Source organism: Lepidochelys kempii, chromosome 26 (genome assembly GCF_965140285.1).
Source record: "Lepidochelys kempii isolate rLepKem1 chromosome 26, rLepKem1.hap1, whole genome shotgun sequence".
Taxonomy (NCBI): Eukaryota; Metazoa; Chordata; order Testudines; family Cheloniidae; genus Lepidochelys; species Lepidochelys kempii.
Window position 1 is genome coordinate 2,102,104 of NC_136405.1, and position 23,876 is coordinate 2,125,979.

The 23,876-nt window shown below is 56.6% G+C and overlaps 1 protein-coding gene across 1 annotated transcript in view; it reads left to right on the forward strand.

Moving 5' to 3' along the window:
- The window catches only part of LOC140903645 (G protein-coupled receptor kinase 5), a 62,154-nt gene that overhangs the window by 19,985 nt on the left and 18,293 nt on the right, over window positions 1-23,876 (forward strand). The window contains exons 2-3 of the mRNA XM_073325249.2: window positions 17,456-17,551; window positions 21,909-22,021. Of these exons, the coding sequence (XP_073181350.2) occupies window positions 17,456-17,551; window positions 21,909-22,021 (209 nt within the window). The remainder of the gene's footprint in view (window positions 1-17,455; window positions 17,552-21,908; window positions 22,022-23,876) is intronic.

Here is a 23,876-nt window from a genome sequence, read left to right on the forward strand (position 1 = left end):
TTGCGCACAGAGTGGTACTGGGATCGGGCTGCCACAGCTCCGGCTTCCTTGGCCCCGGGGGTATTGCCTTGGCACAGCTGGACTTAGTCTTGGCTGGGAAAGCTAATTCCAAGCTCTGAATGTGCATAATTTCCTCTGGGCCATTACTCTGCCCTCCTCCTCCAAGATTCTGTCATAACCACGTCCTTCCCCTAACAGGAAAGAAATAAAACTTCATGTAAGGAACATTTATTTACGTGTGGGGCTGGCTCCCTCCCCCAGCCCCACCTTTTTTCCCCCCGGTAGGTCCCATCATTGCCTTCTGGGCTGCGTTTTGTTTGTGCCTGCGAGGTGTGTACTAGCTAGCGGAGGGCTCTCGCGTGCCTGGGAGTGTTTACAGAGCACAGAGGAGCTGAGCCAGCTGCTAGCATGCAGGGAAATGGGTCTCTCTCTTCCATCCTAGCTTAGATGTTTCCACCAAGATGTATATCTCCTGGCTGCTGTTCTCCTTGGGCCTTAATGGCTGATCCCTCCTCCCCCCATTTCCCCAGCCTTGTGCTTCGCTGCCCTGAGTAGATTCTACCAGCAGAGGCAGCCCTCCTGGCACTTGGTGGTTGCTCCAGACCCTCCGGGCATAACTGGTGTCAGATGGGCCACATAGAGGGGAGGGGAGTTTGCAAAAAGAAGAGACGGTGTGGTACAGGCTGTAGGGATCTGGCCTCTGTGTGAGGAGCCCTGGGTTCCATTCCAGCTTTGCACTGGCCTATTGGGTGATCCTGGGCAAGTCTTCGGGCCTCAGTTTCCCCACCTGCACTTCTCTAACTCAGGGGGTTGTGAGGATAAATACACAAAAGATTGTGAAGCATGTTTTGCTGTACTGATGGAAAGCTATATAAGAGCTAAGTATCATTGTTATGCGGGAAAGGTTTTCTCGAGAGGAAGGCCTTGCAATATTTCCTAAAGATGGTTAGACTCTGGCTTCACCTGATCTCTTCTTGAAGATTGTTCCATAGCCAGACCCGCTATGTCAGTGTCCAACTCTCTCTCTCTCTCTAATCCTACTGAGCTCTTGGCTTCAGTGTCTTGTGGCAATTAATTCCACAGGCTAAGGGTGCAGTGTTTTTGCTTTTTTCAGTCCTGAATGAATGCACGGCCTTTCAGTGTCCTAGATTACAAGCCCTTTCTCCTGGGGCATTGGCCCTCCTCTGCCCTAGGACAGGAAATGGCACATGCACAGTGTGATGTTGTCTAAGGGCTCGGTCTGCTGCTAGCTGCACAGTGACTGGGCAAAGGTTCTGGGGGAAGGAATCTTTGAGGAGGGACAGTTGATGTCCTTCCCCGGGCAGTCTCCTTCCTGCAGGGTTCCAGAGATGCACCTGCCCTTCATGGATAGGGAACAAAGAGTCCGGCCCATACTCGATCCAGCTCCCTGTTTGGAGGGGAGATGCCATGCCGAGACGTTCCCCTCTCGGATGGAGAAGAAGCAGCACGAGCGGTTCTGTCAGAGGCAGGGTAGATGTCGGGGCTGCAGGTTGCCAGCCCTTGGCTCTGATTCTGGGGCTCAGTGCGTCCCTGGCTTTCTCTCAGGCTTGCTCAATTCCACGTGGAGCCTCACAGGGGACAGACCCGTTCCAAAGCACGGGGCTGCTGTAAGCCTGAATTGAGCTACAAACTAATGAATGCTTTAGAAACTGGACAACAGTGGCACAAACCTAATGGGTGGCCCCACGAAAGCAGCTGCAGGGGGGCGGCCAGCCTGAGCAGTGGGGAAAGCCCCAGCGTGTCTGGCCATCTCTCTGCTCTAGTCTCCCGCTGCCTGCCCCAAAATGAAACCAAGCTGAAGGTCGCTCTGTGTCTCCTGGCTACATGTAGCTAGGGTGGGTGTGGGTTGGGGAATGCAATTCCTTTTTAAGGCAAAGAAAACCAGGGCAGACCCTGAGGCTGAACTCTGTCTCCTGGCCCCTCATGCCCTGTAGCCAAGGGATAGGCAGGATGGGCTAGTGGTTATTGCACTCGACAGAGAGCGGGGTTCTATTTCCGGCTCTGCTGTGTGACCCTTGCTGTGTGACCCTTAATCTCTCCTGTGACTCAGCTCCTTATCTGGAAAAGGGATGATAACCCTTCCCTGCCTCCCGGGGCTGGGAGCCTCAGCTGCGGGAATGAGTGTGAGATACTCAGTGACTACAGCGATAAGGGCTGTAAAAGTGTCCAGGGAGATCCCAGGCCGGGGAATGGCAAGCGTCCCAGGATTTGCTCTAGATTAGGGATTACAGGGCCAATGCAAACCCAGCTCCTGCTCTCCCGCTGTGGTGCTCTGGTAGTGCGGGAGCCTCTAGCTTTGGGGTGTCTGCTGCAGTCCAGTGCCCCCGGGGAAGCGGAGGGAGGCAGCTGCATGTAGCCCTCTCCACTGCCAGGCAGCGGATAAAGTGCACTGGGGTTTGAAGGTGCCAGAGAAACATGTGGTTATGTTCCTACCCAGAAGATGGAGAACAACCTTGTGGATCAGGACTCCTGGGTTCAATTCCCGTGTCTGTTTCCGATCTGTTGTATTACCTGTGGTGAGGGGAGTGAGCCCTCGGCAGTTTCTCTATGGCCAAGTGAAACCTGGGCTCCTCTGTAACTGTATTTAGCTGTGCTAGTGACCTGTCCAGAGATTGGCATGAATCTGCTCCCCTACTCCCCATCCCTCCAGTCTGTCTGATATTAGAGCATCGCTCCAAATTCCACCTACCGCCCGTAGGCAGCACAGCGAGGCCCCTTCCTCCGAGGATTGTAGTTCTCTCTCCAACGCTTTTAATCAAAGCTTCACCCCGCCCCCAAACGACAGTGCCGCAGCTGGGCCTGACCACCTTTGCTGCCCCACAGCGTAGTCAAGCCTGGGCACCGCAGGTCCCCAGTGTGCCGGAGGGAAAACAGTCTGCTTTGCCAACCCGGGTGCTCCAGATTTGTGGGTTTTCACAACCAGGAGGGTGGGAAACTCACATGCCTCAGTGACAGCTGAGATTCTGGCCTCCTCCCATGACTCTGGGAGCAGAGGCTTCAAGAGAAACCGGAAATATTATGAGATATGTGATAGGCTGGTCGTGCCAGGCAGCACCTGCGGTGCCCCAGGAGCTCGCTCTGGCTAGGCTGGATAGATTCTCCCTTTGGGCCGTGTCTGGGCTTTGTAGCGGAGCTGGTGGAAACCCCAAATACAGGCGTATTCAGCTGCTTTGCAAGAGGCTGTGCATGAGGGAGCTGCACTGGGGGGTTACAAGGAGGGCTGGGCATGGGGCATGACGCTCTGCCGGAGCGTCATAGGGGCTCACGTGTTTAAGGAGGGCTCCAGAAGGATTTGGGAGCCACGCTGGGGTGGACTGATTTACTACAGTCTCTTGTACGGCACCCACCATAGTGTCTGGGCCTGTTGTACCTACATTGAGACACAAACAGTCCCCATGCGTGACCCCCCTTGGCTCTACAGTTCTACGTGGGGGATGTGGCCAGCAGCAGGGGAGATGCTCCAGGAGTAGGCATGCATTTTAGTAGGCCTGGTTCAGGTCAAATAATTTGGCCTGGGGAGGTTCTGCTCGTCGCCCTGGGCTCTTTGTCTGCACCACCCAGTGTGCTGGCTCGGCTGGGACCCACAGGAGGGCTGCCCTAGGACTTCTGACCTGATTTAAGCCAGGCTGCATGTTGGGAATCTCGCCAGAGACCCTGCTCTCGTTGGGCTCCCGAGCAGGACACATCTGGCCAGCGGCCGGGGGGCGAGGTTCCCAGCTATCTGTGTCGGGAGCGTGTCAGGCAGCCCTGAACCTGGTTGCTGTCCGCATGCTGGGTGCTCTGAGGGTGTCCTCCTCGGGAGAGGAGAACAGGGATCCTGGCTGACGCAGGGCAGCGTAGGGAAACGTGTGAGAAAGTGACTGGGCTTGTCCTGTTCTGTGGCAAGCCAATTAGCCAACATGGACTTGTTAATGGGTTACAGACTCTGCCGGCTGGAGGGTTGACTCACTTGAGAAGCTTGTCAGAGCTGTTCAGGCACAGGCTGTGGCCAGGGTGCGGGTTGATTCCTTCTTCTAGCTCTTGCTGCTGTATCCCAGAGTCCCCCTTCCAGCACAGGCCTTCTAAGGAGATGTTGGCTTCCCTCGGGCTAACAGCTAGGGGCCGGGGTGGGAGACGATGAGTAATGTGGCTTTGTGGCCTGCACTCCCTAAACTTCGCTGCCTTCTCTCATGCACACGCATGGGGGGTTCTCGCTCTGCAGCGGGACACGGGCCCAGTGCAGATGCGGAGCAGCCTGAATGAAAGAGCGAGTGAGTCTTTTTCCCCTGGGAGCGCTGAGGGGGGGGGGAGAGACATGGTGAGGGCAGATGTGGAACTCGGGGTGGGTGGGGAGATCTTGCCGCGATCTGGAAGGCGGTTGGGACGAATGGAAAGTGTGAGATCATTGCTTGAAGGACTCTGGAACGCAATTCAACCCAGTCCCCAAACTCTGCCACCCTCTGACTGTGTCCCGGCCGGCTTGGCGCGTGGCCTATCGAGGCCAGCGCTGTGTTCGGTAGGTGATAGTGCATTTCTGTTTGTAAACACACACCCCGCCCGCAGGTGCTAAAAATAATGCACAGGAGCATAGTGCAGTGCAGTGTCTGCCAGTCGGGGGGCCAGCCGTGGCACAGAACCCGCTCTGTGTGGGTCAGGAGGGTCTGCTCCGGGGCTGCAGGCACAAGGCCGGGTGCCAGAGTGCAGGTTGGGTGGGGGGTCTGATGCCAAGGGGTTTGGTGAAGGCTGTCCCAGTGACTGGGGCATGGGTGGGATCTAGACCAGTACCATGATGGGACTGGTGCTCGGGGTCGTGTGTGTGTGGGGGGGGAGGGGAGCACGTTGAGGGGAGGGTGTCTCTGCCTGATGCCATGGCTTGCGTGTGGGCTCATCTGGGTGGGGGACTTGGCCGGGTGCTGTGGGGCATGTGCACGGAGGGGGGATGCAGGCTGGTGCTGTGGGGGTGGGGTATTTGTTGGGGAGCGGGGGAGACGTGGCTTGGTGCCCTGGCTCAGTGTCCATTTGCCATGACCACAGCACATTAGCCATGCTGTGCAGGGCGGGCTCTCCCGGGCCTGACCCACCCTGGCTCTCCCGCAGTTGGTATCCGGGAGCACGGAGCCACCTCTGGGGCTGACAACACGAGAGGCCTTATCCTGGCTTATTGAGCTGCTGGCCCAGGAGCTGAGCAGACCTGCCTGCTGGATCTGACTGGGGTGTGCTGGCCTAGTCAATTCCTTGAGCCCCTCCCTCCGAGGCGTTAGTTTGCCCCTCATGTCTGAGCTGGGGGTAAGTGAAAGGGGTCACCTTGGGTACGTGACTACCGGTTTCCGCAGGCTGTGATTCAGGGCAGGCTAGTGCTCTGAGAGTGGAACTGTATTTCCAGGAGGTGTGTGTTTAGAGAAGGCAGGGCGCATGACCCCATCTGGGCGTCACTCTGATTGCTGCAGGTAGGGATGGGTTAACAACCTTGTGATTGTATGCTGGCACGTCAAGCTGAGTTTACGATGTTTCCCTTCCACGGGCCAAAGGACCCAGCAAGAATCCTGGCTGCCTTACAGCTGATAGAGCCCGGTTACCAGCCGGCACTGTCCTCACTAGCCCAGCCTGCCACGCATGGGGCATGGATGACCCATGTGTGCGGGCTGAGCCATGAAGAGCCAGCCCTCAGGCAGTGAAATACGGGGTGCCCAGACAGAGTCCCTGGGTACTGCAGGGTGGGCTGGGAGCATAGGCGCTCTGAGGTGTGTCTGGATTTGGTTTGCTTGCCCTCCCCAGCCTGGCTTGCGTCAGGTTCCCTGCCTTTTCAGGTGATCCTGGAGTTTGGGGTGTGACCTGGGCTGGGCCTGGAGTTGGGGGTGTCAGACCTCAGGGAGGGACTGGCATGCATTCCCCATTGCCGTGTGTTTTACATCCAGAAATCGGCTTCCAAATATTTTCCTGGAACAGCCCCCTCTATGTGGCTGAGTGCGGGTTCTCCTGCAAAGGGGCTGGGCCGGGCAAGGGGCTCCTCGCTGGCTGGCAGTGGCAGAGAGCGGCTCTGTGCTCCCCTCAAAGGTTCCAGGGGGTTGAGTTTTCAGGCTCAGCGTGCGAGGGACCTGTGAAGTGCTGAGACCGGTCACTTGGGAAGAGGGATGCATGTGTTCACACTGCGTAGGCTCTAAGGCCAGAAGGGAGTGTTGGGATCGTCCCGGCTGCCCTCCTGCAGCGCACGAGCCAGAGAGTTTCACTCAGTGATTCCTGCCCAGCAGCCAGCGCGTGTCTCTGAGAAAGGTGCCTCTGCTCACTCCTACCCAGAGAGGTGAGCAGGAGTAGAGTGCGGGAAGAAATGCCAGGGTTAAAGCAAGAGGGGGGGTTATTGGCTTATATCCATTTGCTAATGCTTATGTAAATATTTCGAGGGAACTGGAATGAGCAGTGCAGGGGGATGGGGAGGCTGCTTTTAACTTTTGGCAAGGCAGCAGCAAGCTCCATTCTGCTTTGTGATGGCCCAGAGTGCCTTGTCCAAGCATTTCCTAGTGCTTTGCAGGTGTAACCGAGCTGCCTGGTTCCTCTGTTTAGGAGGGGGGAGAGAGATGTCATTGCTTCCCATGCCCCACTGCTTTGCTTACCAGGGAAATGCAGCCTTCTATAGCATGGGACTGAAGCTGGAGGGGACTCCCTCAAGGGGCTCCCTAGCAGCTTTCCAGGGCCCCCATGGTCCCCCATCTCTAGCTGAGTGGGGTACTTGCTCCCCTGCACTGCCCCTCCTCCATAGCTGGTCGGGGGGGATGGTGTCTCGCTCTTAGACAAACTTTCCAGTCCTCTCTGTGACTTGCTTCTGTGCCTTTGTATTGGAATCAAGCAGAGGGACTGCCCCTCCACTTGCTTCCAAGGTGAGAGGATGGCCGGGTGGCCAACACACTGGGCTGGGGCTCAGGAGAACTCGGCTCAAGCTCTGCCTCTGCCACAGACACCCTGTTTGATGTTGGGCAAGTCACTTAATGTCTCTGTGCCTCGTTCCCATCTGTAATGGGTGGTAGTAATAACCCTCCCCCAGCCTGTGTCTGCCCTGTCTGTTTAGGTTGTGAGCTCTTTGGGCCAGGGACTGTCTCTGACTACGCAGGGCCCAGCAAAACAGGGCCCTGATCTCCAGGCTGCTTCGGTGTGACCCTTGCTGGCCCCAGTGATCAGACGTTCTTGATCTGAGTCTTGTTTTGGTCCAGTGTAGTGGCCCTGACCCTAGCACCTGCAGCAGTTTCCACCTAGAGAGAGAACGGTAGGGCCCTGCAACTGCGGTTCTGCGGGGAGAGAGGCCAGCGGGAGCTGGGCAGGGGCCTCAGGATCCGCCCGAAGGGAGCAGTTGGAAGGGGGTTAGTGAAGAAGAAGGCGGAAAGAGTTGGCGCTGTGGTGAAGAGAGGATTTGCTGAGGGAGCTGGACCGTGAAGGGAGCCCGGCTGCGCAGGACACAGAGCGTACGGCTGGTGAGGTTGACCTTTGGGACATGGGGGGCTGGGGGTGCTGTCTGGGCACCTGGAGTACGGGGGTGGTGCTCCAGGCGAGGAGCTGTCATTCATGGGTGGGCTTCTTGGAAAGAGGGGTGGCCAGTGCAGCAGCGAAGGGAAGGAGCATCCCTGCTATGCGATGAAGCTAGACTTTGCAGCCGGAGAGAAGAGGGGTTCATTCCCTCGTGGCCGTGACACAGCCTGTCGTTGACACACTTCTCTTATTGTAATGGTAATTTTACAGTTTATTATTCTCCTAAATGAGCATTTGATGTTACTTCATATTATTTATGTTCTTGCCAAATTTCTGGGTTTTCCTTTATAAAGTTTAAAAATGGAAGGTTCTCCATTATCTTGGTTTGCCGCTGCCTCTCGCACAGCCAGCCTGGGTCACTGCCCAGCTCTATCAAAACGTCCTCTTGGTAAGAGGAGAGGATGAGACTATCCCCTCTGGCTGGCGGTTTGAAGCAGCAGTGGCCAAGAGATTGCACGTGGGGTGTTTGGTTTTTAAGTAGCTGATAAGCTGCTCGGTGGACCCCTGGTGAAAATGTGAGGAGTGTCCATCCGTTTGCTAGTAGCGCTAAGTGGGGCCTCGGTCTGAAGCCATGTCTTTCCTGCTATAAAAAAAAAAAAAGTGTCTTTGACATCGGGGAGCTAACTAGTGTGTACACTATCCCGAAGTAGGAACACAGAGAAGACAAGGCGCTTTGGTTTTACTGAGAAGCAAACTAGGCGAGGCCCACCCCAGGTGAGGAGATAGCGCTGACCTCGCCTCGTTTCACTATCGCCGGTAAAAACACTCTTCTTTAGCAGCAACCACAAGGCCGTGGAGGTGGCTGAGAGCTGAATGGGCCAGAGAGGAAGGTCAACTTGGCACCTTTCAACAACCACACAAAATTCAAACTTGAATAAAAGTGAAGGGAAAGAGGAGGAAACAGCGACATCTTGGCAAATCCTAGCACTTGCCACCCTTTCCATTTAAAATCAATTTAAAACACATGGAAGAATGTAATTTTATTATAACTCCAGACGTCTACATTCTTATCGTGGCTTAGTGCTGACGACAGAAATGAAGTATGACTAGCACTTAATAAGATTGTTATCGAGCTTGATTAAAACGTACGGAAGGAACTGCCTAGAGGTTTCAATTCCTGTGTGGAGTGAAAGAGGGAGAAATCTGTCCAAGAACCAGCAAATGCAAAGCTCTTTGCTGTCTCGAATCAAAGAAAAGCCACCCCCTGCACCCAGGGGGTAGATAACCAGAGCTGAAAGCCACAGGCCAGAATTCACTGGCATGGTGCTTCTTGTTAATATTGCCCTGTGTGATGGGAGCTATTCTTGACTTGCCAAACTTTGGAGCCTCTCTGCTTCAGACTGAGTCCTGCTCAGGTGCTGCTGAGTGGTCTAAAGGAAATAAAACAGGGACTTGCTCCATAAAAGCCACTTGGAGCTCAAGAGGCTATGAACTGACAATAATTCCACTCCCAGCCTCTGTGCTGGGCGCCCACCTCTGGACATCAAACTAGCTACTGGCCGATTCTGCCATTAGCTTGGGGTTGTTCCCATCCTGCTGGCTAAAGCCAGCAGAGAGACCAGTGAGGGGTCTCAAGTCCAAGCTCTTTCCCATCATTAATGAATTTCAGACACAAATGCTTTAGGGATCATTTTCCTCTCCTGATTATTGCCCGAATCGGAAACCTCTTGTCTGAGCAATCACTCCGCTTTAGATCTGGTCAGCACTTAGAAATTAGATGGACCTAGCTATGTCGCTCAGGGCTGTGAAGACGTGTGCACCATGTGTGATGTAGTTAAGCCAACCGAAGCCGCAGTGCAGCACAGCACGGTCAGTGGATGAGGTCTTCCATTCACCTCGCTACTGCCTCTGGGAGAGGTGGATTAACTGCGGAGATGGAAACCCCCCTTCTGTGGATGGAGGAATGTTGATGCTACAGCTGAGCCGCTCTAGTGCAGCCCTACCCTGGGACTAAAATTCTGAATTTCTGTACGAGGCTGAAAGAGAGATTGGTTCAATATCGGCACCCTGACTGTTTAAAAAATCATAGTTCCGGGCCCTAATATAATGAGATTTTAATAAATGTGGTGGGGGGTTCTTAGTTCTCTCCCGCCAAGTCTCCCTTCTGTAGGCATGCCCTGGTCGTGGCTCAGATTTGGAGTTCTGGCCTGCCTGTGTTCCCTCTTGCAGGGGGTGATTCACTCTGCCTCCCCATCTGAGGTGACCCAAGCCTGCAGGGAGCCTGGGCCTGGGACATTCGTATCCACAGTGTCCCATGGCCCTGAAAAATTCAGTCCATGGAGAGCCTTCACTGAGGAGCAGTGGCAGAGCTAGAAGCCCGCATGACTCCAGGCGAGTTGGGGTCTCCACTTAGCACCTCCGTCCAGAGCTGCTGGGTAAAGCTAAGTGCAGTAAAGAAACAGACTTGTGGGCCAATAGGTATTGGAGCCGAAGTGGGTACCTAGGAGGCCGGTTCCTCCATCTCCGGCCTCTGTGGCCCCGTGATGATGAAGGGACTAGAGACTGCACCCCGCCCCCCATCCTTGCTGTGCAGATTTCCTGCGCTCTAAGGCCAGGAGGGACGGTTAGTTTTGCTTTTCATCTATCTCAGCGAGTGGGGAGCCGCTGCCTCCTGCCAGGGCTGCCCCTTAGCTGCAGAAGGAGGGAGCTGGGAGGGGAGGAAGGAGGAAATGGAAGCTCTGGTGAGTAACTTGCAGGGGCCTGGGGCCGGAACGCTCCCCCCCTCGCACCCCCCCATCCGGCATGTTAAACTAGTTGTGGATTATTCATGCTGAGTGGGAGGCTGCACGCAGACTTAGTGCTACCAGGCTGTGCAGGGGGAGAAGGGGTGGAGCTGAGCAGGAGGGGAGCTGCGGAGACCTTGCCTATGGAGTGGAAGGGTCCTGGTGGGCTAAGAGACGGGCGTGAGCGCGTGGCGACAGGCTGGTTGCTCTGAGCCTCCGTCCCACAGGCTGCATCCACACCTCCCTGCCAGAGATCCCTCCGGGGCGGAGAGTGTCCCCATGGGCCGTTGGCTCCTCGGTGTCTCTGCTGAGCCTGCTGCGATGCGAGATCAGCACGATGGGCTTGTCTGTGAGATGCGGTGCCCTTGACGTTAGGAACTGGACTGAGATCCCGCAGGACACCACACAGCTTTGTGCATCCCCAGGCTTAGGAGTTGGGGAGCTCCGTGCCAGCATGCGAGCCATGCCCATGCTGTGTGCTAGACGAGAGATCAGGAGAGCTGCCCTGGAGACACGCCTTGCAATGGGCTGCTGCTGTATGGGGGAGTGGGAGCCGGCTCCTGTTCATAAGGGGGGCAGAGAAGGGCCATGTCCCTTGGGCCTCTTCCTCTAACACCTCTCCTGGCGTGAGAGTGTCTGGCGGAACAGAGGGTCAGGGCCACCTTCTCAAGCCGCGAGGCTGAAGTGTGTGTTTGCACACATGCACTCTTTGGGGGCAGTTACCCACGTCCCCGAGAGCTTGGGACCCCAGCTTTGGCCACAGCTTCAGACAAGGAGGTCACAGCTGGGGCTGTTAGGCGCGACCATAATACTAATGAATAAGAGAGTGCATGGTCTTGTCTGGAGGGGAACCCCGGCCCGTTCCTGCTGAGTTTGAATTTCTGAGGCGGCCTGGCTAGAGAATTATTAGCTCACAGAAGTCTATAAAAGAAGATAAAGAAATAAATCCACACGGGAAAGTAGGCAGTTAGCCCGGGTTATCCAAGGCCTCGTCACTTTAGTAATCCATATTAAACAACTTCTTCAGCGGCGGCATGCCAGCCGCGGAGGGGCTGGGCAGGAAAATTCCCCTTCGGTTTCGGGCAGGTATGCTGCATCTCTCCTCTGCTTGGTCCATCAGTGGCACTGTGGCATTGTGGGGAGGTGTAGCTTGCTGTTAGCGGAGGGCAATGGAGGAGCGGCCTGGGCCCAGGTGAGGAGCAGGCATGTCTCCCATTGGCTCCCAGGGGAGTTCTGGGTGCTTGGGGCTTTGGAAAACCCCGGCTGGTAAGGTGGGGCCTGGCACGTCTCTGGGCTGCACCTCTTGGTCTGTCCCCACCTGGCTGCACAGCGTTACGCAAACCTGTGTGGCCCCCAGGCTCCCCGCCTTGGCTGAGCAGAGTTCAGACATCTGGGCTGCTGGGGAAATCCGTTGTGGCCTCAGGCGCTCTGGAGGCCAGTGGTTAGTGCTATATGGAAAGCAGGAAGCCAGTTGCTGGGTCACATGGACTGCGTGATCAAGGGATTCCACATTAAGGAGCACTAATGGCCATGCAACCACTTGACAGCTAATCAGCTGCTCTTCGCCGCGGCAACCATCATGTACACAGCAACATTGGAGCAGTGGCATTTGCAGGCCCTTGGAATTCCACCCTGGGTCTCGTCAGGCCCCAGAAGGGAGGGTATCCATGGTGCCGCCCATGTCCGTGACAGACAGGGCTGGGGTCCCAGCGCTGGCCGACGGGGTCCCTGGCCCTGGGAAGCTCTCACCAGCTGGCTGAGACCTTGGCTCTAAGGAGCAGGCTGAAAGCAGCAAGTTAGCCTAGCAAAGCACGGTCTTCTCCTTAGCCAGATGTCCGCAGGGAGGCAGAGAGGGGCAGAGGGAGGAGGAGCCCCCTGGCCCCAAGGAGGTTTCTAAGAACCCTGCAGGGGTAAAGCAGATGGTGACTTCTCTCTTTCTTGGGTCTGTGGCCTGGACAGCTGAACCCTCCTCCGTCTGAGTTTTAGCAGCAGCCTAATAACTGGTGGTGCTGGCAAAGGCTAGCACAGGGCCATTGCTAACTGTGTCCTGTGCCCTAACCCCCCAAGGCTTTGCACAGCATGGCAGCAATTCAAAGAGCCGATGGCTGGGTGTAGGATCCAGCTCCTTGGACTGCAGAGGGGCAGCTGCCTGTACCAGCTGGGGGCAGAGCATGTGACTGCTCCTGCAAAAAGCCACCCTGTTCCCTGTCGTGCTCTCTCCTTGTTCAGGACTTACTAGGCCTTCCCCCGGGGAGGCTGGTACCAACAGCAAGTCCCCGTGGGAAGCTCCTCTTTGCCGAAAGGAGGCGGCTGGCCAAGTACTGAGTGACGCTGTCCTTTTAAGCAGGACTGAGGGGAGATGCAGCCATCCTGCTGCTGCAAGTGAAATCTGTGCCCCGGGTGGCTGGCCGACAGCATGAACTGAGGGGTGAAGTCTCTTCCCTGGCACTAGGCTCCCAGCTGCACTTGCAGAGCCCGTCTCCCCGGGCCAGAATGCTCTGCCTGGAATCCACCGGGCAGCTGGCCTGGCTGCATGTCTGCTGCAGCAGGGAGGAGACCCACCCAGCATCATGCCGCTCCTTGGAGCACGCTGATGTGGCGCTCTCAGAAGGGCTCCTCAGGGAAGCCCTCGATCAAGCCAGCAAGGATGTTACTGATCTGAAAGCGGCTTCGTCTGCTCATGGGAGAGTTCCAGCCCAGCTATTCACAGTTGTCCTTGGAACGCAGCTGCCTGGGAATCTGTCTCCAGCTGACACCTCCACCCCCAGCGCTAAACACTCAGCAGAAGCCACCTGCAGGCTCCTCGCCCCTTCCAAATTAGAGACCATCGTCCTGGCAGCCAGCACCCAACCGCCGATCCCAGAAGCAGAGTGTGAGTGGGCGTCTCCAGACAGCAAGTGGGGCCTTGTCCCTCCTCTCCATCCCCAACCCTCGGTGCCCAGGATGGGACCAGGACTCCTGCAAGCCGTTCGTATCCTGCATGCTGCTCGCCACCTGTTGCAGAGTGTGGTGTGCTGCCCTGGCGTGGGGTCAGCTCCAAGGGAGCAGCTGGGATCACTTTTCCGGAGGCTGTAGAAAGAGGCTTTAGAAGTAATGGGCCGGATGACTGCCCAGGAAAGGCTGGGGGCTTTTATTGTTAGTTCTGGTTTGGTTGGTTAAGCAAAGCTACTTTGTTCCTGTCCCTGTTTGGTGCCACAGCAAAGTCCTGCTCCAGTGTCCCCCTCTGGCACTCTGAGCTATCCCTGTTGCCCTGGTTTGCTGCCTGGCTGTCCCTTGGCTTACCTCAGCTAATAACCAAGCTGCTGTGCATGTCCGCGAGGTGAATAATGTCCCGATACTCTGCATTAAAAGCTGAGTGAGATAATGCTGCCCCGAGCAGCTGCCCTGCACTTCCCATCACAGATGGCTTTGCTCCTTTGGATTACCCTCTTTGGTGGAAAACAGATGAGTTCCCTCAATATCCCAGGGCTCAAGGATGAACTCTTCAGCACACTGCAAATGCTAACAGGGAAGCTGAGGTGTCCACTGTTTTCCCCAGCTCCTGAAACCACATAAAAGCAGAGAGATGCGGACTTTTTTTCCAGACAGTGTGTCTACCATGCACTGCCCCGTTGGCTGGGAACGGAGGGAGGCGAATTAGCGTAGCGGCAGAAGCTGGTGTAATTCCTGCATGGTATTTATTGCCAGGCCTGGGACTGCGCCGCTGCCCAGTTCCAGCTCTCTGACGTTTGGCCTATTCATGCATGAGGAAGTGAATTAATTACGGCAGGAAATTCTGCTGGACCAACTCCCGAGAGGACTTGGTGAAACATAGGCCCTCTGGGGCCTTTGGCCAGGAGTCTGCAGACAAGACCCCGGGATTCTGTCAAGCAGCATTGTAGTGGGGTCCTGGCTTCCTGTTGGCTCAGCTTGACGTAACTGGACCTTTAGATGGCAGCTGGTCAACGGTGGAGATTGTTATTGGCTGACAACCAGCCCTGAGCAGCCGGAATGAATGCTGATGTCAGATCCCCACTGGGATTACTTCATAAGTGCAGGGCATGTGTGCGTGCCTATGGAAAGAAAGAGTCCATAGAAACCCTTCAGTGATCCTAAAGGCTCCCCAAAGCTCATTCCCTTTCCCCACTTCAAGGAATTTGCCTTGTTTCTGCACTCAGTTGTAACCACGAACTGGCTTGTGAGCAGAGTGGGGGCGGGAGATCTTTTGCAAAATTTCTGGAAAACTTACAGGGGTCTCCTGGGGCGGGCAGGGCAGGGGTTGGCTGAGAGCTCCCAGCTGTGCGGGGCCCAGGTGTGAAGTGAGCATGGCGGGATGGGTTCTTGGTCTAGTCCTTCTGTTGATGTCACAGCTGGCATTGACCCTCCCCTGGTTTGCAGACTCAGTGGCAAGGCCAAGGACTAACTGGGCCATGGTGTTTGAGCCCCCTTGGGGCTGTCGAGGGCAGGACGAGGCCTGCTGGTGGGGCAGGGCCATGCCGTACCTGTACAAAGGCCAACCCCCTCCCAAAGGCCACATGCTCTACGCATCAGATGTGCCAGCCCCGTGCAGCACCCTGCAGGGCAGAGTGGGAGAGCAAGGCCTGGTGCCTTTCTGGGTAGTGGTATGCAATGCCGATCGGGTTGCCAGTCCCTGATGCTCTCAGGCTCCTAGGGCAAGTTCCAAGGTAGTTGCTCTGTGTCTGCAGCCAGGAGTTGGGCCCAGGAGTTGCCGGGCGATAGCATTGGAGTCTCGGAGGTGCGGCTCTGCGGGTGGCTGCTCTGTCTGGGGCAGGTGTCTCAGGCCAGGGTCCGGCAAGGAGCACTGCAGGGAGGGAACTCCAACAGCTGCTCGTCGCTCGCTCTCCCTGGGGGTCGGGGCAAGGCTGGGCTGGGCTGCTCTCCTGAGAGGGAATAGCCAGCAGGCCCATCCTATTGCCGTAGCTTTGGGAACCGTAAAGGCACCCGTGACAGGATGGGACTGGGCCACTGCCCATGGCACGCCGTCCAGTAACTCCATAACGAGCAAATCCCAAATGCTGCTGTTGGAAAACTTCTCCCTGCCAAGGAGGGCCCCATGGTGAATGTGGGTGCCCTCCGCCCAGGCGTGGTGGGTACTGCGTCGGGCTGGGAACATCTCTTAGGGCTGTCTCTCCCCTCTTGGGGCGTTTGCAGTGGGGTGATCCCGCAGCGTTCCCTGCGGTCCCCCCACATTTCCCCCCCCTTCTGTTGTTTTAAATGCCAGGAATTCCCCAACAAGCCACTGCCTTGACACTGTAGGAAGGGATCTCACAGCACTTTACCCTTCCTGCCTGGATCTTCTGTGTCTCCCTCCCTGGCAAGCTGAGAGCTCAGCTCTGGATCTTGAGGACTTACTATTTATTTGCACCAGGGAGACCCTGTGCTAGGGGCTGTACATTCGTAGAGTAAAAAGACCACACCTCCCCACTGAATACACTCCCAGGGTCCTGGTACTCTTCTCCAGAGCCCCTGCTTGACCTGCAGAACTGGGACAGAGCGGGGATGCCAGTGGGGCGAGGAACACATGGCTTGTGGCGGACAGGCAGCTGCCAGGGAGGCTGAGCATGTTGTCTGTCCCCTGGGGAAGCATGCCAGGCCATGAGCTCATTCCTCCAGAGTCAGGCCTGCATCCTCTGCACGCAGATGAGGGCAGATAGCAGCCAGCAAGTCCCGGCCGGGCAGGGAATGGTGTGTGGAACAATAAACCAGCCCAAGAGATAAGGAAACCAGATGGTTATTAGCAAGCTAGCACGGAGGACGGGGCATTGTTCTTGGAGGAAGCGCAAACCCTCTCTGGCTTCTAGGCTCAGCTCCTATGAAGAAAACCCATGTTGTGTCAGAGCTGGAAGCGGGGCTGCTCGTCTGCTGCCCGGACCTGCAGTCAGGGTACGGTCTGCACTGTGATCTGAGTGCTGCTGGATGGGGAAGAGCCAAACGTGTGTATTCCTGCGCTGCCGCTGGCTGCCGGGGGAAGCCAGTCGCTGGCTGGTGCGTTCAGACGCAGCAGAGCTGAGGGGGCAGCGCAGGCCATCACGGGAGGCCAGGCTGTGCGGAGCTCGGCAGGCTGGAGGACTTGGTTCCTCTGCATCTGCAGCCAGAAGCAGCACCATGCGGCTGCTGCGTGCTTGGAAACCGGGGCTCTTTCCTGCCGAATCCTGCAAGGTGCCTAGCCCCTGGGAGAGGTGCTGCGCTCCGCATGATGCTCAGCAGCTCCTGGGTGTACTCAGGACCATGCAGAATTGGACCTGGCAGGATTGGTGTCTTTGGGTCAGGCAGGCGGACCAGGCAGAGGGCTGGGAGCCAGGAGTGCAACCGCTCATGTGTTAACACACAGAAGTGTGGCCCTTTCCCTTCCAGCCACAGCAGGGCTGTGACTTCTTGGGCTGAATCCTCATCTGCCCCACCTGCAGCACGGGATGACAGTAGCTGCCTGCCTGTGTGGGGCAGGGAATAACCCGTTAACAGTTTGCGAAGCACCCTGTGGCCAGGCCAGGCACAGGAATGGGCGCCTCCTGTGGACGGGCATGAGGCCTGGGAGCTGCTCTTTGTGGGGCCTGTCAGGCTCTCCCCTGTGCTTGGGAGCAGGAAGCTCCTCTCCACGTCAAGGGCCTGCTCCAAGCCCCATAGAAGTCAAGGGGAGTCTTTCCCTTTGGCTTTGGATCAGCCCCGTTCTGCAACGTGAAAAGGAGGCCGTGTGCTCCCTGATTGTGCATCACCCCCGCCTTGCCCTGGGTGCCCGGTGTGAGCTGGGGCCTTTTGGAGTAAAGCTGATCCCATCCTCCCAAATTCTGATGCTCCAGCAATGGCGGGGGGCAAGGGGGGCAGGGGAGGTGGGGAGGGAAACCTGCAGATCTAACTGGGGGGGTGGGGGGGGAAGTCCTGTAGAAACTGCTGAGAAGGAGCATCACCTGCGCACTCTCTCCTTCTCCCACAGTGTCTGAAGCTGGGTTCAGGGCCAAGGTGAGGCTCAGAACTGGGCCAAGCCCCTTCCCCTCTCTGCACCTCAGTTTCCCCTGGGGAGGAGTCTTCTCCCCCATATCTCCAGGGGGGTTGTGAGGCCTGGGTTAAGGATGTGTTGAGGCCCGTGGCTGGTGCGTGAAGCATCGCTGTCCTGATGCCATGAGTGCTGTTCCTCCCTTCGGTGTCCAGGCTCTAATGACAATGGTCAGTGTCTCCGGATTAATTTCTCCTTCCCCTGCCCCCTTCTCTGTCCCTTGCAGGAGGTGGAGGGAAGCGGAAAGGGAGGAGTAAGAAATGGAAAGAGATCCTCAGATTCCCACACATCAGCCAGTGTGACGACCTCCGGAAAGGCCTGGGTAAGCGACGAGCCCCAGCCCGGCTGCTCCCCCGAGCTGGCCAGCGAGATGAGCCTCGTGCAGGGGCATGCGGGGATTGTGTTGCAAGAACTGGCAAAACCTGCTTGCCGCAGAGCCTGGGTGCCTGCTGTGAACGAGCAGGTACAAGCCAGTAGGGAAGGAGGGGAGTGTGCGGGGAGAGCAGGCTAGCACACCGAGCTGCACTGTGCCCCGCGGCCTCCTGGTCAGCAGAGAGGCCAAGAGCACCAGTGTGGCGCTGTAATGGGTACAGAGAGAGCAATGGGAAATGCCAGGGGCCCATGGGGAGCTCCATGCTACGGCTCTTGCGCTTGACAACAAAGACTGTGATCATTTCCTGCCAATGCAGAGGAGAGATGCTTATCGGGAGCCCGAGGAGGGTGGGGCAGGGAGTCAGGAAAAGGGTCAAGGCTGGGGCTGGTAACTGCTGCTGGAGAGAGGGTGTGCTCCCTGCATGCAGCTGGGGACACCTGCGCTGCCTGTAAGAAGCCAGGCACTACCCCCATACGCATGCCCGCGTCCCGTGTAAGCGGGGAATGGGGGGTGTGTGGCAGAAGTGCAGGTGGGAGGAAAGCAGCACCTCCTGCGGGGCAGGCCCAGACACAGCTGCAGCGCTCCCTGACTCTGCGTCACCCCCACCTTGCCCTGTGCGGGTCCCAGACCCAGCTCTCCACTCTAGCATCCTGGTGCACAAATGTCCCTGATCAGTGTCAGTGACTAACCTGGCCTTTCCCTGGCAGGGGTTGGGGTGATACATGTGGGTTTAGGGGGAGCTGCACTTGGGCACAGGGAATGAACTCCCTGGGTACAGCCAGCCTCAGCGGGGTGCAACTTCTCTGGAGCTTCCTTCCTGCATCCGCAACGGGGATTGGGCCTTTCCCTCGGGTCTCCTGCTGGCCTCAGGGTCCCACGTGACTCTAGGTGTCAGGGAGCCATTAGCTGCACAATGCTCATCCAGCCACCTGCAGTAGCAGGCGGGCAGGTGGGTGTCAGTGTAACGGCGTACAGTTCTGGGTACTAGGGCACCATATCTGCCCAGAGAGACACGTCTCCTGCACCAAAAAGCTGGCGCTTCCGGGGCACCTGAGAGACCTGAGCAGGGCAGCACAGGAGGGGCAGGGGTGTGGCTCTTGCTGTGGAGGGGGAATGGTTGGTGCGAGAGGGGGCATGTGGGGAGGGAGCCGTTCTGGGAAGGGGGCCGTGCTCCAGGACCAGGGCAACAGAAGCTTCACGGCCATGAAAACTGTGTCCCAGACCATGAAAACTGGTCTTTTGTGTGCTTTTATACAGATTTCACGGGGAGACCAGTGTTTCTCAAATTGGGGGTCCTGACCCAAAAGGGAGTTGCGGGGGGGGGGTCACCAGGTTATTTTAGGGGGGGTTGCGGTATTGCCACCTTGACTTCTGCACTGCCCTCAGAGCCGGGCTGCCGGAGAGCGGTGGCTGTTGGCCGGGCACCCAGCTCTGAAGGCAGCACCCCACTGCCAGCAGCAGGGCAGAAGTAAGGGTAGCAGTACCGCGACGCCCCCCCTTCCCCCCCCACAATAGCCTTGTGACCTTTTTGGATCAGGACCCCTACCATTACAACACCAAGAAATATCAGATTTAAATAACTGATATAATGAAATTAACGATTTTTAAATTCCTATGACTGTGAAATTGACCAAAATGGACCATGAATTTGGTAGGGCCCTAAGCGGGAGGGAGCAGGGCAGCGAGGGCAGGACAGCCCTGTGTGCCAACGTCTCCCCCCTGCATGGCCCACTGCTATCGCACGGCCCTGCGTTCCTGGCATCGGCCCCCCCTTCACGCTCCCCTGCTATCACACGGCCCTGTGTGTCTGGCATCGTCCACCCTCCCCTCTCCCCCCACACACGCCCCTGCCATCGCATGCCCCCACCCCCGCTCTCCTGCCATCTCACAGCCATGTGTGTCCAGCATTGCTCCCCCCCCCCACATGCTCTCCTGCCATTGCACAACCCTGTGTGTCTGGCACCATCCCCTCCCATGCTCTCCTGCCATCGCACATCGCAAGGGCTGTGTCTCTTTGTCTCTGGGAGGTGCCTGTCCCAGCTGCCGGCTCTGAGTCAGCTCCACTCTGGAGCCATTTGCTCCAGGGAACATGCAGCCTTAGTGAATCTTCCCTTCCTGGCCCGCCCCTCAAGTGCAAGCCTAGCCTTGTGAGTAGTGCGCTGGGAACTGGGTGCTGGAATGCCTGAAGTCTGTCTCCAGCGGTGGAAGAGGAGCTGGGTCTAATGGTTAGAACAGGGAGGTGAGGCGTTTCTCTCACTCCATTAGTAACCTCTGGGTCCCCAGTGAAACCTCATGGTCAGCAGTATCCAAGGCAGCCGATGGGATGTAATAGTCGGGGCAGACCTGGTCCTCATCCCTGGCTGGGACGATCCGCGCATGGCACCATTTCTGCTCCTAGCCTTTGTCTGAATCATGACTGGGCAGGGCTCAGGAAGCCTGGCCCCAACTCCCCTGGGACCTTCCCCCAAAGCAGAAAGAGTGACTTGAGAAAGTAGATGGTGAGTGTCCGCATCGAGGGCACTTTCCCTTCATAGAATCATAGAATATCAGGGTTGGAAGGGACCTCAGGAGGTCATCCAGTCCAAACCCCTGCTCAAAGCAGGACCAATCCCCAATTTTTGCCCCAGATCCCAAATGGCCCCCTCAAGGATTGTGAGTTCAATCCTGGGTTTAGCAGGCCAATGCTCAAACCACTGAGCTATCCCTCCCCTCCTCAGGGCTCAGGCCAGACCCTCTATTAATGTGGATTTGATGGGGGGGTGACATCAGCAGTCCCCATTCGGAGCAGACCTGGTACTTCCCCGCTCGGAGAGTCCCTGGCTCCCCCAGAAGCTGGACTGAGCCGAAGAGGAGAAAACTAGCCACGGCCCCCTCCAGCCTCTTGAAGGCACTTTACATCTCACAGAGCTGTTGAAACCCCGGGCAGATCTGCTACTGCCTCTTTGAGGGTGAGCATAGGAGCCATTGTCCCCTGAGCATCCAGTGGAGTTTGGTGGAACTAAGGTTCTTGGGAAGCCCGCATTGGGGCAGGCGCGCTCAGAATCCAAGATAAGTGTGTCCTTCTCCCATGCTCCCTCGGAAATGTCAGTGACTCTTCCCCTAATGCATGCTCGGCTGCTCCTTCCCCTGGGACTCAGGCTGCAACACCAAGGAGTGGGTGTGTTTATATGGCCTGGGAATGTGGTTAGGCAGAGGCCGGGGGGCAGTTTCCAGCTCAGAGAAAGGAGAGGAGCAGCGGGAAAGACATTTGCAATGTTTTAGTCTTGCTAGAACACAAAACTTACAGCTGCTGGGGGCTTTGGCCTGGAATTCATTGTGTGCAGCTGGGCCCAGCACGGAGCTGGGCCCCTGTCACGCTACACAGGGGAGATTCATGAGAACCCTCTGCCTGGGGAGTCTCATGCATTCTCTGGAGAGAGAGTTGCAGCAAAGCCTGACCTAGCGTCCAGACGCACTCGAGCCTCTGGGAGGTCAGAGGCCACAATCGTGGGCCACAGAGGTGTTTGGGCAAAGGGGGCTGTGGAGGGGGCTGCCTGAGGGGGGCACACACTGTCTCGAGGAGCTGGTCCCCTAGAAATCCTGGCCATGCTGTGCAGTGTCAGCTCCAGTGACTTCAGCGAAGGCGACAGGTGCAGTTTGTGCAAGCTGGCGTTTGACTCTTGCCTGCCTGTTCCTTGAACCAAGGCAGTGACATGCAGGTGCTCTGAGCCCTGCTGGCTGGGGGAGCAGCTTCCTGCCTTGGGGGCTGCTTTCAGAGCCTTCACAGCGGGAGGCTGCGCAGTGGCCAACAGATGACGACGTTCATGAGGCAAGTCCGGTGACTTGGTGCGTGGATCCTCGGGCCAGGGAAGAGCCCCATGGATGTCCCTATGGCTCTGCCTCAGCGCAAGGGCTCACCTGCAGAGTTACCTGCTGGATCTGGGCTGAAATCACTGCTGGTCTGCGTGACTCATCAGCCGCAGCAATGCTCCCTGTCTCCCGCTCCACCGCCCAGTCCCCACCAGCTCAAAAGGCAATCCAGGTGTGCGCAGGAGAGTGGCCAGTGGCTCTCATCCCACAGCCTGGTTGCACTGTTGCCTGATGCAGCAGTGCTCTAAAGAAGCGCTTCTCTCCAGAGCTGCGTGCCTCCTTCGTCAGTGAGCCGCAGAACCCAGTCATGTGGGAACAGAGCTGTGGAGGGTTACAGGCTGGGAGGGCTCACCTGTCTGCGAGATGATCTCTGGGGCACAGCGTCTGCGGAATGGGCCGGTACGGACCATCGTGCGCCGTGCTTCTGTCCCATCTCCTCCTTGATTTTCTTTTCCAGAAAGGGACTACAGCAGCCTGTGTGACAAGCAGCCCATCGGCAGGCTGCTCTTCCGCCAGTTCTGTGAGAGGCGGCCGGAGCTGCAGCGCTGCATCCACTTCCTGGACGCTGTGGTAAGAGCCCCGCTAGTCGCCAGCAGCCCGGGGACTTTGGTGCTCCTGGGGTCGGTGCAGTTTGAAGCTAGGGCACCCTGCTGGTGTTCTTGACCTAGGTTAGGTTTTGGGAGGATCGCGGCAGGAGGGATGTCTGTCTTGTATGGATTGCAGGGGGGATGACACTGTAATATATGGAGTGTAGGGAGTCCTGGGTTTGCTCTGTCGGGGGACGAGACAGGATGCAGCGAATGGAAAGCAATGGGATTCCGAAGGGAAGGGGAAAGTGGATGTAGGGGTGTGCTAGATGGGGGGTGTGGTGCGGGCCCCGGAGCTGTGGGAATTCCCATGTAGCATTGGCTCTGCCAATAACGGATCTGTCTGGGAGCTGGAAGTCTCTCAGGAACATGTGCAGTGAAACCAAAAACCCACCCTGCAGTGTGCACATAGCTCCTGATTGGAACAGTCCTCTGGAAACGTCCCACACTGCTTCCCGGGGACTGGCAATTGCTCTTAAAGCCTCCGAGGGATGTAAGATCGAACAAGGATCTTTTGCACCATCCTACAGCAGAGCTGTGAGGGCCCAGTGGGGCAGGGCTTTGGGACGACGCATGTGCTTCAGTTAGACCCGGATGGTTGAACTGGGGCCATAGAGAATATCTCTGCCGTTGAATTCTGTAGGAGGGTTCAAAGCTTCTCTCTGGCTGTTCAAATGGCTTTGTAAATACCAGCCTACAGAGGTGTGATTTCCTAGGGCATTCACTAGGATGTTTCCATGAGGGAGAAGAGGTCACTCGCCTTCCGTCTACGTTCTTTCCCCGTTGTTGACTTGTTAGGTGGTCGTGATAGACAGGCGGCTTCTTAGATGCCGGAGAAAATGAAATTGCTAAAGTGCGCCCCTAGCTCCAGTGGTGTGCGGGCAGTACATTTCACAGCCCTTTCTAAGGCAGCCGTGCAAAAATCCACCCTGATAACATGTAGCTTCAGTCAGGCCTTCTAGTGAAATCATATCTTCGTGTTCTCAAGGGCTTTTTGTTTTTCCCCTCAAAGGTTTCCTGGTTCTGGAAGCATGGTCTGTCCAGTAGGGCTTGGTTTCACTCTGGGTCACACTAGAGGATTTGGGCTTTTTTCACTAGCTAACTTGAAGTTCTGATCTGAAATCCGTGTGCATCTGCTGTTACTCTCCTGATGCCAGGAGGCAATTTTAGATGCTGTTTAATAGAAAACGTAAGCCTCCTAGAATGATCTGTGTTTCCCATTACCAAATTGTTTATGTAACTGAGGGAGCTTTTGCCCTTCAGACTGAGAGGAGCTTGCTGAGTCCCATTTGGTTTGGGTCAGGGGAAAATCTCGCTCTGTGTTGAAGGAAGCAGCCAGTCCTGCCAGCAATTCAAGCTGGTGTACGAAAACTTAAGCATTTTTCTTTTTTTGCATAGTCTTGATGCATCTGAGCGGCAGAAAGGCCGATCCAGTCATATGGGTGTTTAATGGGAAACACATGCCTGAAAAACAACCCTGGGTTTGTGTGAGGTTCTTTGAGCTTATGGAAGATTTAATAATTTAAAAAAAAATAATAAAAAAAGTTTCTTGCCCATCTAAGTCAATTAAATAGAACTCTTCCAACCAAAGTTGGTCTGGTGGTTGCTGTAAGTGCAGGTATGTAACAAAGCCACAGGCTTTCTGTACCTTCTGGGACTCTTCCATGTTTCCAGATACAAACCCTTTTGTCTCCAGCTAGTAAAATTCTGCAGGATGTCCCAGCTCCTCCTTCCACCACTGTCCTTCCCTTTAATCCCCTCCTGCCTCTCTTGTGGGCTGAAAGAGCAACGCTGCGCTTCCTCCTGACCAACCTCATGCTACCTTCCACACCTAGCGT